The 16322-nt window shown below is 40.6% G+C and overlaps 1 protein-coding gene across 1 annotated transcript; it reads right to left on the bottom strand.

Moving 5' to 3' along the window:
- Positions 1 to 330: 330 nt before the first annotated feature.
- Positions 331 to 15790, bottom strand: vps4a (vacuolar protein sorting 4 homolog A). The gene is made up of 11 exons (XM_085164749.1): positions 15554 to 15790; positions 12975 to 13086; positions 12747 to 12891; positions 12601 to 12662; positions 12330 to 12449; positions 11193 to 11349; positions 10450 to 10598; positions 9244 to 9325; positions 5270 to 5489; positions 4137 to 4277; positions 331 to 2680 (listed from the first exon to the last, which is right to left on the bottom strand). Exons 1-11 carry the CDS (start codon positions 15572 to 15574, stop codon positions 2579 to 2581), a joined length of 1311 nt encoding a protein of 436 aa, XP_085020875.1. The 5' UTR covers positions 15575 to 15790; the 3' UTR covers positions 331 to 2578.
- Between the last annotated feature and the right edge of the window lie 532 nt (positions 15791 to 16322).

Raw genomic sequence — 16322 nt, 5'->3', positions numbered from 1 at the left:
AACAGGAGATTTGCATCATGAATGCAGTGTGATGCCGTCATTTCAATATGGGCCTAAATCTCTGAAGAAAGCAAAATGTGATCCAACCCAGTACACAGAGTGTACCTAATAAAGTGTCTGGTGAGTGTATATTGTTGAACATTTTGTTTGCGTAATCTTTTAATTGTGGTGAACTCCTCTCAGGCTTCACTTTCTAAATATTTGAGATCTCGGGTTTTGTGGAAACTCTTATTGGTGTGCACTTAACTGTGTGACGGTGGTGGAAGTGTTAAATTCCAAATACGTGAAATGCACAAGCGTAATAAAACATGTCAAAGCAGCAGCAGTGTCTTTTTTTCCATTTGAAATTTCAGTTTTTATTTATTCAGGTTAAATTAGTAGTAATGGTAACATGGCCAGCATCAGGTTAAATCCCCGTACAGGGACGTTAATAACTGAGCTCCCCTGAACAACAGGTACCTCCACAAACACGCAGCGATTCTACCGTAGCTTCCAGAAGTCCATCAGTGAGTCCACCAGGCACGCCTGCAATCCTGCCATAACAGCAGGAGGTCAGAGTCTGTGCAGGACAGCTTTCCTTAAACTCCCTGTTGAAATTAGGACAACAGCAATGAAACGTTCAGCAGCATCGCCCCTGGAGGAGAACTCTGTACATTTGCCTCCAATAAAGAAGGGTGGGTGGGGGGTCAGGCCTCTCACTGGTGCTCCATCATGAATCACAGAAAATGAATACATAAATAAACATACTGTAGCTGGATTAGTTACACATCACACGTGACCAGTAATTTATATAAATAATGTTCCATAACACTGATTGACCATGAATGCAGGGCAAAACAAAGATGTGCTTGACTGATTCTTAATCCACTAACGTGTGAATATTAGTGGATTAATTGCAGTCGGCGTTAATAAGCTTGTACTGTTAAACCAAGTGAGGGAGGTTAGTTTCCTTAAAGTGCCACAGACCCAATGTCCTCAATTTTCATATGTTTGATGAGACATTGTTTATTTTTCCACTGCAGTTTGTGGCATATTTCTCCCACTTATGTGGGAGAAGTTTGAATATTTTCAATGAAGAGTGGAAAATACCCAGAACACGAACTCAAACATCAAAAACAGAACATCCATAAAAGAAGGACTTCGCAGCTTAAATAAGACTAGGTGCATTCTAGGAAATGTAGTGAAAAAACCAAAAGGACGTAACGGCCTCCTAAACATGAAGCGAAAGTGTGATTGATTGCCCCACGGTAGCTGTTTTAGTTTGAAAACTCCAGAACAAGCCTCGCTGACCACAGCCGAAAAAAAGGAAGCCAATGGCAAAGATCCAAAAACTGCATTACTAATGGCCACTTGAGCCACGCTCTAAATGCACCGCCAGTATGGCCAGTTACAGAAAACCAGCTTTGGTTTCTATAGCAGGTGAATTTTTTTTTTATTCATCTGATTGGATTTTAACTTATGGGTGCTGCAGCTGTGTCTTCAAAAACGCCACAAACTTTTAGCAGCTAATACTCGGGCTTCAATATGTGAAGACTAAAGCCAATGAATGACATCACAGTGGCCGTGTCCATCATTTATGTACAGTCTATGCTCCAGAAAAGCTACCAATCCCACCAACTGCTGCTTCAAAACAGGAAGTGTTGATGCATCATCTATCAATTTATTCGCTTCGAAAAGAAAAAAAAATAGAAAAAAAATAGAGCCATTCATCAGCACTTGGGCTTTCTTAAAAATCTATTTTTTTAAAGTATTCATTGCTTTTTGTTCATGTTGATTAAATGCTGTTAATGAATGGCTTTTCAATGACAATCATCCATCTCCCAGAGTGTACATCCTTTTCAAAATAAAAGACATTCAAGTTACAGAAGACAGAGAAAAGCAGGAAATACTGATTTTTTTCACATCTGATTTAAATGATCACTCTTAGTATTTTCAGATTGAGGAACTGCTGCTCAACCAAACACGCTCACTTGGTTTAACTGCATTAAATATCAAAATAACATTTAGACAGAAACAAGTTTAATAAAAACACTTAAATGCTTTCACACTTCCGCATGCCTGGCAGAACAACTGACGTCTTCTTTTCGCTTCTTCACTGTCCTTCATGGCGATACAAAGGGAGTTGCATGACGGCAGCAGAATGTACGGCCCTTCGGTCGGAGACGAGACAGGCTCACAGTGGGACAAACTTTATGTGTTTCCTCACATTAAATGCGGCGCAGATGAACAGTTCTTGTAGTGAATATGCTGTAACGGAGCACAGTCTGTAAAGGGTGGGGAAAACGCAGAGGCGACAGGGGAGGAAGTCTACAGTCCAGCTACCAAATCACACTGAGATTTTCTACTTCTGCATTTGGTCAATGTCCTCCAGGGATTCAAACATCCGGGCCTGGACGAGACACGAAAATGCAGACTGGCGCCATGTTATAAATCCAGGAGAGGCAGTGAACCAAGTGCTCAGCTGAAGATGAAAGCCTACAGGATGGTGCAGAGGAGAGGGGTGGAGTGTTGGTACTGGGAGCAGTCTGACCCTTCTGCTGGACTTGGGGATGGAGCAGGAGACGTGGGGCTCTGTCTCTCAGCCCTCCATCCCAAAGTCCTCTGTGAACTTCTTGACTTTGAGAAGGTCTTCGGTGTTAACTGTGGGGCGGGTGGTGGACAGAGAGCGCAGCATGTCCGACTGCAAAGTAGGGACACGGACACACACACAGTTCATTATTGTTATTTCATTACTGTTATACTGCATATTTGAATTCTGTATATCACTGTGAGGTCCTTTCAATCCTACAGAAGCTTTCTTTATGCAGAAAAACTGTCCAACATATCCTTTATCCTTCTCTGCACACAGCCTAATCATCTCAGCCTCACCTCTCCAACTTTGTCTCCAAACTGCTCAATGAGCCGTCCTTATGATATTACTGGTTAACCCTTTAAGACCTACCATAGAACCAAGTCCGCCAGAGCTTATATTATATTTTACATGCTGTGGAGCCATTTTTGGGAGCATTTCAAGTTGATATACATCAATACAACCATTATAGCCCAAATTTTAATAATATGTCTGCATTAAGTGCATAGTAATTACATAAATTGCAAGAAAGTGCAATAAACTACAAAAAAATTGAAAATTGTTTTTGCTTTTTTAACATATATTTCTAGTTAGAGAAATTTAAGAGGCTTATCTCTCAAAACTGTAAATACAAAAAAGTTGCACAAAATAGTTTCCCACCACAGGAAATTTATTTTGAGTGTCTTCATAGTTTTATTTTTGAAATACACCAATTTTTATATACTGCAGGAAAAACGAAAATAAATATTATAGTGCAAATTTGCAAAAAAGCAGCATATGCATCAAAATAAACTATTTCCAGCAGTGCAATATGAGTCCTAAGCATCCCAGAAACGACACAGAAAGTCATGAAGTCAAAGATAACTTTAAAAAAAACAAAAAAAAAACCCAGTATAGGCTCATGAGGCCCTGATGGAAAAAACTATATTTCTGCAAAAATGACGTCAATTCAGTTTCGGGAAGGTCGTGGCGGACATGCGATAGTTCACGCTGACGTCTATTCTAATGTAGGAAGTGTTATGAACAGCTGATCGGATCGGCAAAGCGTGTTTCTGGAATATTATATTTTTGTTGCCGCAAGCGCTTTTTATGCAGTTTTTGCAAAGATATATGTGGAAGGAAACTGTGACCGAGGACAAGCTGATGGCATAAGATGTAAGTACAACTCCTCCGGTTTCATATGCAAAAAAAAATTATTGCGCTAGCTCACGTGGTTGCAGAGCTACAAGGATTTAAAAGTAGTTGCGCAAAACGGAGCGTGCCCACTCCGACCGGTTTTAAAAGGTTAATAGTAATATTACTCATTAATAATCCCAATGAAAATCTTAGTATCTTCATCTCCACCACCTCCACTATTGCCATCATCTTGAAACCAAACATCACAGGAGGTCTTGTCTTATAAACCTTCCTTCAGCAGTTTTACATATATAATGAATCTGGCTGATAATCTATGTCATTGTTGTTCATTGGTGGTGGAAAGGAAGATGGTAATATGTCACAGTTTAAAAGAAAATCAAAGCTGCTGTTAGTGAAGCAACAGATTTTCCTTCACGTTCCTGCATCTTACCATGCAGACTATGGGCTCCAGTAGCTTATCACTAGGCACGTCCATCCAGGTCATCTCTATGGCCCCAGGATCGCCAGGGGAACATGGCGTCAAGAGGTCATCCACCATCACCTGGTTGTTGCTTCGGGATGGACCGCGGACCTGCAGGAGTAAGGGGGAAAAAAGCTCCTGTGCAGCACCGATTAATCACACCAAACACTGCAGCCTCCACGTGAAGGCTTCATCGAACCCCGCTGAGTTATGCTGCAATAGACGTAGGCTGCCGGGGATTCCCATGATGCATTGAGTTTTTCCTTTCCAGTCACCTTTCTCACTCACTATGTGTTAACAGACCTCTCTGCATTGAATCATATCTGTTATTAATCTCTGTCTCTCTTCCACAGCATGTCTTTATCCTGTCTTCCTTCTCTCACCCCAACCGGTCGCAGCAGATGGCCCCCCCCCCTCCCTGAGCCTGGTTCTGCCGGAGGTTTCTTCCTGTTAAAAGGGAGTTTTTCCTTCCCACTGTTGCCAAAGTGCTTCTCATAGGGGGTCATATGATTGTTGGGTTTTTCTCTGTATCTATGAAGCGCCTTGAGGCGACTTTTGTTGTGATTTGGCGCTATATAAATAAAATTGAATTGAATTGAATTGAGTCTATGGGCGATCTTTGAGACATTAGTAACTCAATCTCAACTACATACTAAACACAATAACTTAATTAAATTAATCTTAAACTGGTTAGTTTGCAGTATTCTGATAACATTTACAGTAACAAAGTCTGTTAGACTGCTGCAGGCCTGAGTGATGATGCTCTTTAATAGTAATATACTGTCTAGTAGCTGAAAAGCAGCTCTAATTCCTCATTCCTCAACATCTGCTTACATACCATGGACAGATTTGACTAAAACCTGAGAGTGAGCAGAAGCACAGGGCAGCTGATCACAGGTACTGGAGCTCACAGGCTTGTTTTTTGGGGTGATTTCTTTTACAAACAAGCTTAAAACAGCTAATTTTTAACAGAGGATGAACTGAACTTTAATCAAGACTTATAAGACCTTATAAGTCCAGATAAGGTAACAGGGCCCCTTTCAATAGTTCGTTTATATCACAAAGATCCAAGATTGAAGATTTCACAGGTTTCTTTCTCTTACCTTTTTGAAATGTGTGGCAGACTGGACCTTCCTAACGGGCTGCATGAGAGCATCCCGGACGATGATGCTGATGTCGGCACCGGAGTAGCCTTCTGTTTTGCGGGCGAGCTGCCGCAGGTCGGCCTCGCTCAGGCTGTGCGGCGTGTTGCCCAGATGGAGGCGAAACATTTGAGCACGAGCCGGCTCCTCTGGCAGAGGGATGTAGATACGCTTCTCAAATCTGACGCACAACAAAAATAACAAGCGGATGCTCCTCAACACGTACTCGTAAACAGCACACAAGAAAAGGTATAACAAAGCAAAGCGTAGCTCTAAAATCAACTCGCTACTATTAAAGTTTAGAGGAAGTGAAGCAGGAGTCGGATGCTGGGTTCACTGGCTGTAGATTGACCGCTTTTCCTTATTTCTGCCATAAATCCCACTCCACTGGTCGATGCTTATATTAAACACGACCAAAGTTTTAAATAATCAGTCTATGTAGCTCAGACTTCAGGATTATATATAGAATTTGTTTTAGACATTTTTATATGCTTGGCTCGATATGATATCATCAAGAATGGACGGATGGAATCCCTAATAAGGTCTCAGGCACGCAAATAGCAGCCAGTCAGATGAATAATAACCAAAGTTGGCTTAAAATGTGGGTAGCCTTATAGAGACAGGAGCTAAAATGTTTTATTTCAGGCACATGATGATTCGGTGGGCTGTTCCAAGGCGAGTATATCGAGCTCTGGATCCTACAAAGCTCGTTTAGTGGAGTTCAAGAGCCGCATACACTTTGTATTACATATGCTTCTAACTGGGTATACATTTAAGATTATGCTTCCACAAGACACCGAGTGAATTACAAGTTTAAGATGTTATTAATCAGCTGTGGATTTCAGTGCCACTTCTTACAGGAGCTGTCTTCTTTTTGCATTCCCAGCACTATTCACCAAAAATGCACGCCTGTACAGATCTGACAGAAAAGCTGATAGCTGCTGGGAACTCTTTAACTCTATTTCCCAAGAGGAGGCAGGATGATTTTTATACTGCCTGCCCTGCTCAGTGAGGTGAGACCTGTCAGAGCGATCTTTCTCTCTGCTCAGTAACAATTACAGAAGGAACTACCTCCTGTTTGAAGCCACATCTTTCTCATTTCAAGTGAAACTTTTCTTTTTTCCACATTTTAATTTAACATTGAATTCAGCTTTTGTGCTTTGTGCTGGAGGCAAAGTGTAGCTGCTGATCAACGTGTTGTTGGGTACTGCTGGTCTCTCCAAGTTCTGTTTAGTTGTGATTCTGTGGCCATCTAAATAAGCTGAACTATCCCCCAGCAGCTTGTGTTTGTAATGTGTCCATGGTAACATAACAACATGATGAGCCTCAGCCAACGTCTTCTAATAATAATGGATTGGATTTATATAGCGCTTTACAAGGCACCCAAAGCGCTTTACAATGCCACTATTCATTCACTCTCACATTCACACACTGGTGGAGGCAACCTACGGTTGCCCTGGGGCAGACTGACAGAAGCGAGGCTGCCATATCACGCCATCGGCCCCTCTGGCCAACACCAGTAGGCGGTAGGGTAAAGTGTCTTGCCCAAGGACACAACGACCAGGACAGAGAGCCCAGGGATGGAACCGGCGACCTTCCGGTTACAGATGCGCTTCCCAACCCCCTGAGCCACAGTCGCCCAATCACACACACAGTGCACTGTTTCCAAACCACAGACTTTTTTCATAATTGTTCATCCTGCCGAGGTAATGCGCTCTTATTTTGAAACTTCAGTCACTGTCAACAAGCAAGCTTTCCCTTCCTGTTTTCCCTGTGGGCAGGTCTCCTGAAATCTTTTTCTTCATTTAACACTTTATATAATTACCTCATGGAGGTTGGTCTCTACTCTTTGCTGGATGTTCTGTAGGGGCTTTTCTTTACTATAGAAAAGATCCTGTCATCACCCATGTCTGTGGTTTTCCAGGTCTTTCCATGTGTGTTTTTCTCAGTATGTACAAAATAGTTAGCCACTCACAATCTTAATAATATCCATGCTAAATTCTTTTTCTGTATTAACAGCCACAGCACACTTGTATTGCTTCCTGACCAAAGTGTTAAAGTACAGATGCAACACTTCAGTGGTCAATGCAATATGATGGATTAACCCCTCAACTTAGAATTGAATGTTTGCACTTGAAGCTTAAAGCATTTAGCATAACCCAAGTATGTTTTGATACAAAGGTAGAAAGACAATAATCATGCCACTGTCCAAAAATATCTGGAGCCAACATTAAATTCTAAACGTCATAGAGAGCAACTCACAAGAAGTTTGGACAATGTTTTACATGGTCAGCATTCAAAATGAGAGCTGGAGCTCAGGTGTGTGTCCACACAAATGTTTTGTTAACAGCTGAGTAGTTTAAAGGTGGAGAAAAAACGACATCAGCAGTCAAAAAGCAGTATGAATCTTAACATTAACATGCGTTTAGACAAACAGATTTGAACTTTATTTTGTTCATAAGGTTAATTATTAGAGTTTCCAACCATCCCGTAAAAAACGGAATCGTTCCGTATTCAGAGAAAATATTAGCGTTTTGTATCGAGGTGATAAGGAACAGTTTGTCCCGGACTTCAGCTACAACGAAAAAGACACAAAGCTGGAGTTATTCTGTGTCTTTGCTGCACAGCTGCCTCTTCTTCTCTCATTCTCCCCCCTCCCTCTCCCGTTTCTACTTCAATCATGAAACTGATCAATGATCAGCTTTTCTCTCTTTTTTGTTTATCGCCCACTTCGCGCCAGAAAGAAGAAATCAGTGGATGTCGCGCTAAACATCAGCAGCACGTTTAAGCTTGATCAGCTGTTGTTAGAATTTATTTAATATTAATTTCTAGTATCAGCTGATGTTTGCTGGAGCCACAGCTGTAAAAGCGGTTTCGGTTTGGATATGTGGTGAGAGGGAAACATGAAGATGAAACCAGGAGATGTCCTTACTGGATCATCAGAGCTGAACAGGTGATGGAGAAACAGGTTTACCTTTTAGGTGACAGGAATGAGTTGAAGGGAAGTTATGAACTGTTTCTGAGAGACAAATAACTGTGGTAACTGTGCAGGGGCGGGTCTAGCAAAGTTTTGCCAGGGGGGCCAGGTAGGGCATTAACAGGGAGAGGGGGGCACAAAGAAATACTTTTCTTTCTTATTCTCATTTAAAATGTCTCGCTTTTAAAAAATAATTATCTGAGTCTTACAACAAACGATTGATAGATTGATGCATATATACCATCAAAACAGTGTACATCACTGTCACAACAGCGTTTGTGTTCATTCAAAGGCTTTATGATTTTTCCTATAATGGTGGGCCGGTCAATCAAAATGCCTTGGATGATTTTTTGTCCCAGTCCAGCTCTGTATGCAGCTCATCTGCAGTCTGGTGTTACCTACATCTTCCTATTCAGAAGGCAGAATTTCCAAGTTCTGAGTACAATCAAAGCACCACGACTGCAGTTTTTGTGTTGGATGTAAAAAGCGCACATGACGCTGTGACGTAGGCTAGAATCATGGCAGCGGTCAATGACGGTCCAGGCGTGGGATTTCTCTCGTGGAAATATGCACATCATCTTTTCCTTTCTATTGGTAGGTGGCACAGTGCACTTGTGGCAAGTAAGCAAGCTAGAAGACTGGCAAAGTTATGGAAGCAACACATGAACAAGAGAATTCTGAGTAAAACCAAAGTTACTTTCCCTAGTAACTAGTTACTTTGAAAATAACGAGTAACTTGAAGTAACTGAGTTACTTTTGATAGAAGTAACTAGTAAAGTAACTAAGTTACTAATTTAAAGTAACTTACCTAACACTGAACATGACAGAATTACCATTGTGATGAATAATAACAGTGCAGCTACAGTAAAAGTACATTTTTTTTTAATAAAAAGCCCCACAGAATATAAACAAAACAAACACACACACACACACACAAACATCTGAGATGACCTCTGACCTTCTGCGGATGGCGGCGTCCAGCACCCAGGGGATGTTGGTGGCTCCGAGCACCAGAATGCCATCATTGTTGTTTCCGACACCTACAAAAGCAGAGTGTCAATCTACACAAACACTTCTTTTGAAACTCTGGAAAACTCTCTTAACCGACTGTAGCAGGAATAATGGTCAGTGTAATTTATTTATGCAATATAAACAATGATGAGCTACTGATGCCACACAATAAAATTGTTTATATGGTGTGGAATGAATACCGTACTAACAAGAAAAGTTATGAAAACAGAACATGCCTGACATCACCACAGATCGTTCAACCTAGAGACAAATAAGTGACAAATAACTAAGTCTTCTACTGAGACTGAGAAACGTGTTGAAAACAATCAGAAAACTTTGCAGTGTAACTCGTATGAAGCACAAACACACCAGCTCTTTGTAGCTCTTTACACAAACAGTGGATGTGCACTTTTACTATCAAATATTTGAAAATATGGGGTTAGATACCTTTTCTCCTCTTTTTCGAGCTAGCCACCCTAAAAAGTCCTTAAAGGAGTAAATCTCACATCTTAAAATGTTTTGGGCATTTATGTTAAAACATGGTCTAAATTAATTTCAGTGACCACCATGACACAAAACTGCATGTATAGAATCAGCAGTCAAATATGATAAATCTCTGCAGATCCACAATAACATTTTAGAAGTTTTTATAGGTTATACTTTCCCCACAGTTCATGCTTCTTTCAGTGCCATGTCTCTCTTTTATAATTTCTATACTGTTGTTTACAAAGCTGATGTTTAAAAGGATTTTTCACATATGATGGTTACCAGTGCTGCCACCACATACACTTACATCCAGAAAATCACCAAACATTTGTGTTTTTTAGGCGTTCCTCTTGTGGTGCAGAGCAAGCACAGTGAAGTTCTGTGGTTCTGTGAACTCTGAAAAGGCTGCTGTGGTCTTAAGGTCCCTTATTTCAATCCATCATGGTGATGTAATCCAGGTTTGACAAAGTGTTAACAAGATTCGCACAGTCAGTCTGACACCGATGTGAGGCTGAGAAAAGCCCCTCTTTGCTCACATCATCAATCTTACTTGAAACACTGCAGACGCCATGTTTTTCCAAATGGCTGTGCCTCAAGTTTCAACAATATTATTTAATACTGCATATTCTTCACACTTCATATATCCGATAGCACTCGTGTGACTCACCCTGCATCTGGACCAGAAACTCTGTCTTGATGCGGCGGGCAGCCTCGCTTTCATTCTCGTTCCTCGAGCCGCACAGAGAGTCCACCTCGTCGATGAAGATGATTGAAGGTTTGTGCTGGCGAGCTAGATCAAACAGGTTTTTCACCAGCCTGAGAGAGACGAGCAGAGACGGAGTAAATATGTCTGAGGGATAGCCAGATTAGACCATTAGTTTTTATTACTAAGAAATCGATTTAGTCTTTGAAGTAACAAATGTTGTAATTATTGCTCATCACCTTTATGCAATTTAAGATGAGACCTTTAAAGATTAAAATTCCAAAATACTCAGTTATCAAAGATGTTTTTTTCCAGTATTTCTACTTGCTAAATCACATATCCATCTGTTTATTAAAAAGATACTTACAAAACTGTTTCAGCTTTATAATTTCAGGTTTCTACTCTGGTACAGTTGAATATTTATGAAGCTGTTTAATTGATATTCTGCTAGGATAAGAAAACAGCTGTCCCCAAGGCTGTGAGGAACTTTAGAAGCATTTCTGATATTTCCTTTTTACCTCGCTTAAACAAGTGTACAATACTAAAAATTAGAAACACTCCTGACTCTGAAAAACTAGTTCATCCATTTCCCCTCTCCAATATTGTACGGCCTTTACATGACAATTTATAGCACGTCGAGATGAGACTTGTTGGGAATTGGCTCTATGTAAATTACACTGAATTGAAATGACGCATTGAAAACATACTTCTCACTCTCTCCCAGCCACTTCGACATGAGGTCTGAGGAGGAGACAGAGAAGAAGGTGGAGTTGTTGGCCTCGGTGGCCACCGCCTTGGCCAGGTATGACTTCCCTGTTCCCGGAGGACCGAAGAGCAGGATGCCTCTCCATGGGGTCCGTTTGCCTGAGAAACAAAAAGACCCAGAAGAAAAGTTTGTCTTTAAAGTAGTGTTGATATCAGTGTATGACTGCTTACTGGCTTTAACCCTTTAAAACCGGTCGGAGCGGGCACGCTCTGTTTTGCGTAACTATTTTTAAATCCCGGTAGCTCTGCAACCACGTAAGCTAGCGCAATAATTTTTTTTGCATATGAAACCGGAGGAGTTGTACTTACATCTTATGCCATCAGCTTGTCCTCGGTCACAGTTTCCTTCCACATATAGCTTTGCAAAAACTGCATAAAAAGCGCTTGCAGCAACAAAAACATAATATTCCAGAAACACGCTTTGCCGATCCGATCAGCTGTTTGTAACACTTCCTACATTGGATTAGAAGTCAGCGCGAACTATCACATGTCCGCCATGACTTGCCCGAAACCGGAAGTGACGTCATTTTCGCGGAGTTATCTTTGACTTTATGACTTTCTGTGTCGTTTCTGGGATGCTTAGGACTCATATTGCACTGCTGGAAATAGTTTATTTTGATGCATATGCTGCTTTTTTGCAAATTTGCACTATAATATTTATTTTCGTTTTTCATGCAGTGTATAAAAATTGGTGTATTTCAAAAATAAAACTATGAAGACACTCAAAATAAATTTCCTGTGGTGGGAAACTATTTTGTGCAACTTTTTTGTATTTACAGTTTTGAGGGATAAGCCTCTTAAATTTCTCTAACTAGAAATATATGTTAAAAAAACAAAAATGATTTTCAATTTTTTGGTAGTTTATTGCACTTTTTGCAATTTATGTAATCACTATGCACTTAATTCATACATATTATTAAAATCAGGGCTATAATGGTTGTATTGATGTATAGCAACTTGAAATGCTCCCAAAAATGGCACTACAGCATGTAAAAATATAATATAAGCTCTGGCGGACTTGGTTCTATGGTAGGTCTTAAAGGGTTAAACAGAATGAAGAGACTTGAGACCTACAGTACCTGTGAAAAGGTGAGGAAATTTGATGGGCAGGATGACTGCTTCCTTCAAAGCTTCCTTAGCTCCTTCCAGCCCAGCAACATCATTCCACCTCACATTGGGTTTCTCCATTACAATAGCACCTACACACAAAAAAAAACAGTAATGATGACACACCTACTGGGATGCAATTAATAGACAAGGCTGGTTGATTATGACAAAACCAAAGAAAATTGTAAGAAATAATATCATAAGCTCCACATGATGGGGTTAAATCCCCCCAAGGCCACTCACCCATAAGCTGCTCCTGCAGTTTTTTCTTCTCAGGGTTTTCACCCTCACTGTCACTGTCGCTCCTAGAACACAGAACATAAAAATCCAATAAAGCCTAAAATGTTTGTTTTTTTTACATTTAAACATACAAAAAAAGGACATCATACTTGTCATTGCTCTGTGCTTCTTTGACAGGCTTCTTGCCCTGTTTGTCTTTATTCTTCAGATAGTCCTTCAGTTTCTCTGCTCTGTCCAGGTACTGCATACATTTTGCTCGTATACTCTCCTTCGCCTTGTCGCTGTGGGCCTCATCTGGAGTAAGAGAAGATGTTCCCATCAGCAAGGTGTATGCAAAACACAAACAGCTCAGCTACCTATCAAGATAAGATACTTACATTTTATGGCATGTAGGAAATATTCCACAGCATGCTGGTACAGGCGCAGAGCCTCCTCATAATTCTTCGCCTTGTCCTCCTCTGTGGCTTTAGTGACGAGATCAATGGCTTTCTGTAGCAGATGCAGAGATATAATGTTAAACCATGGAGTCAAAACAGGCAATAAACACATGTCATCCTTATGTCACTCAAAACCAAAGCTTCAGCCAGCAGATTACAGAACTGGGCTGGAATCGCAGGAATAGCTCTCAAATGGTTTCACTTGTCTGAATATGAATTCTGAACTATGTCTTCATCTGTGGATTCCTCCAGGGCTCAATCATCTCAACAGTTTTGTTTTCACTGGGTATATTATACCTGGGCCATCTGCTTAATAGCTTTAAATGTACCTGCTATCATTGATATGCACACAATACACAGCTGTACCTTTCTGTTAGTTCCAGCTCAACAGCCTTTGGTACCCGAGGGAATGCTTCACTGCCATTACTAACTTTAAAATATTTCTTTCATCTCAGTCCTGACAAAACCAAGGCTCTTGTGTCCGGCCCTGACTGATTCACTGAGGAAGTCAGCCATTACGCCAGCCTGCTCGCTGATAATACCAAATCATCTGCTAAGAATTAATTAATTACCTTAATGACCTTGTAGTACCATATCACCCTATTAGAGCACTTCGCTCTCACTCTGCAGGCCTACTTGTTGTTCCTAGAGTATTTAAAAGTAGAATGGGAGGCAGAGCCTTCAGTTTTCAGGCCCCTCTTCTGTGGAACCAGCTTCCAGTTTGGATTCAGGAGACAGACACTATCTCTACTTTTAAGATTAGGCTTAAAACTTTCCTTTTTGGTAAAGCATATAGTTAGGGCTGGACCAGGTGACCCTGAATCCTCCCTTAGTTATGCTGCAATAGACGTAGGCTGCCGGGGGATTCCCATGATGCATTGAGTTTTTCCTTTCCGGTCACCTTTCTCACTCACTATGTATTAATAGACCTCTCTGCATTGAATCATATCTGTTATTAATCTCTGTCTCTCCTCCACAGCATGTCTTTATCCTGTTTTTCTTCTCTCGCCCCAACCGGTCGCAGCAGATGGCCCCGCCCCTCCCTGAGCCTGGTTCTGCCGGAGGTTTCTTCCTGTTAAAAGGGAGTTTTTCCTTCCCACTGTCGCCAAAGTGCTTGCTCATAGGAGGTCATATGATTGTTGGGTTTTTCTCTGTATCTATGAAGCGCCTTGAGGCGACTTTTGTTGTGATTTGGCACTATATAAATAAAATTGAATTGAATTAAGAACCTTAGCATCATTCGTTATTATCTAGTATATTTGAATCTCACATTTCAAAGCTCGCCCAGCTTTCTTTCATTAAAGAAACATTGCAAACATGAAACCTTTTTTTTTTTCACCCAATCATCCAGAACTTTTAGTACACACTGTAACTGTCTCCCACTTATTTTTGCATCCCTTCACTGGTTTTAGTGAAATTCAAAATTGTATTAATAGCATAAAGTCCTACATGGCTTAGCTCTCGCATAAACATGGAGAGCTACTGAGAATTTACAACAGCTTTAAGGATCTCAGATCATCTAATCACGCTCTTAACTGTTAAAAACAGAGGTGCCCACGCTTTCAGGTTACACCTCCTAAACTCTGGAACAGCATTTCTCAGTAATTCAGGTCAGCTGAACCTGTGGTTTGTTTTATAGGATTACTGAGAACTTTATATAAGTTACTTTAAAAAAAGAGAAACAAAAAGCAAAGAAAAGAAAAACAATCTTTCTCCTATTATTTTTGGGTATAGGTTTACATCTGATGCATGTATAAAAGTTGCGTATATATATTGCGATGAATGCAAGACCATGTGCTGGAACATATTCACTTGTCTTTAATGTGTGGTTTTATTTAAACTGTGAAACACTTTGTAACTCTATTTATTTAAAAGTGATAAACAAATAAAAGTTGTTATTATTATTAAAACAAAGAACAAGCTATTCCTTAAGACAAATATTCACAGTGCTGCTTATAAAGCCAGTCGTCAGACTAAAATAGTCCCCCAAAACAGCAACGCTTTGTTTTCTGTCCTTTTAACTGAGCGAGCAGGGCCACACAGGCCGGCTAACGGTGACAGCAGATACTGTTAGAAACACCCTACAGGCGAGGCACAGCCAGTAGTACCCGCAACAAAGCCTATCGTTTCTATAATATGTAATCTAGACGACATATTTATTGTAACACCAAACCAAGACAATCTTACTATCAGCTGTTTTGTTAGCAATTTAGCTTGCAGTGCATCCAGCCACCTTAGGGTTTAAGAGCTAACCGTTATTTTGTATGTAGGTAGCCGACAGGCTGGAAACTGTGTTTTGAATTAGAATCTTTCTTTAATCGTTCAGTGGAAAAGAATAAATTATCTACCAAATGGTTCGAAGAGTCTTCGTAGCTTCCAGAAAATTCTTCCGCACGCAACCCAGTGTATTCAGAGTTGTAAAAAAAAACCCGCTTTTTGCTCCAATTACACAAAAACCAAAGGCTAGCTCTGTGACCAAACTGAAGCGGGCTAACATTAGCCAGCTAACAACAGCCTACCTGTAATGTTGACGTTGTCATTTCATCTCACTTTAATGTGACACGCGCAGATTTCTGTCCTCTGTTCCTCCCCAAAGGTGGACACCTGAAGAAGTGATGCCTTTACCAGCCCTGTTCTGTACGAGGACTGCACGCTCCTGTCATGACAAAACAAAACAGTGGCTAATGCGGCGGCTAGCAAAGATGACAGCTCGACCCAACAAGACGTCAACCAACAGGGGAGCTCATACCTGACAGCTTCCGGCGAAGACTTCCAAAGGGCCGTGGCGTAAAAAAAAAAAATCAGCAAACATGTAGTCACCACATGAATTATTAATAATACACCAAGGTTATTATATTCTCAGAATTACATTTATATATAAATGTAATATTTTTCTGAGACTATAGAGACCATTTAACTTGGAAAACAACTTCCGGTTTTGTAGCTAAACTAACAAACTTGACAAACTTCAGGGACCTTAGCAGATGTTCAATGGCCTGCAACTACTGCCACCTAGCGGCCACAGCCACAAGCCTTTCTTTAAAGGCCGGAGTAGCTGGAGAAACACTGCGCTCATGTGAAATCAAATATTTGGGAACGTTGTAGAGTGCCCAACTGAACCATGCAAGACAAAAATTATGGGATAGTTAAATTATGTTTGTGTGTGTGTTTTAATGTGTACATATATTGTGACTGTATTATATAAACCCAGAACACAGCAATATAAAATTGGATTTTGAGTGTAACATTCACTCACACTCTGATGGATGCATCAGGGGCAACTTGGGC

This window comes from Neolamprologus multifasciatus, chromosome 7 (genome assembly GCF_963576455.1).
Source record: "Neolamprologus multifasciatus chromosome 7, fNeoMul1.2, whole genome shotgun sequence".
NCBI classification, from domain to species: Eukaryota; Metazoa; Chordata; class Actinopteri; order Cichliformes; family Cichlidae; genus Neolamprologus; species Neolamprologus multifasciatus.
Note: the sequence above shows the minus strand (reverse complement) of the source record. Positions and strands in the feature narration are given on the sequence as shown.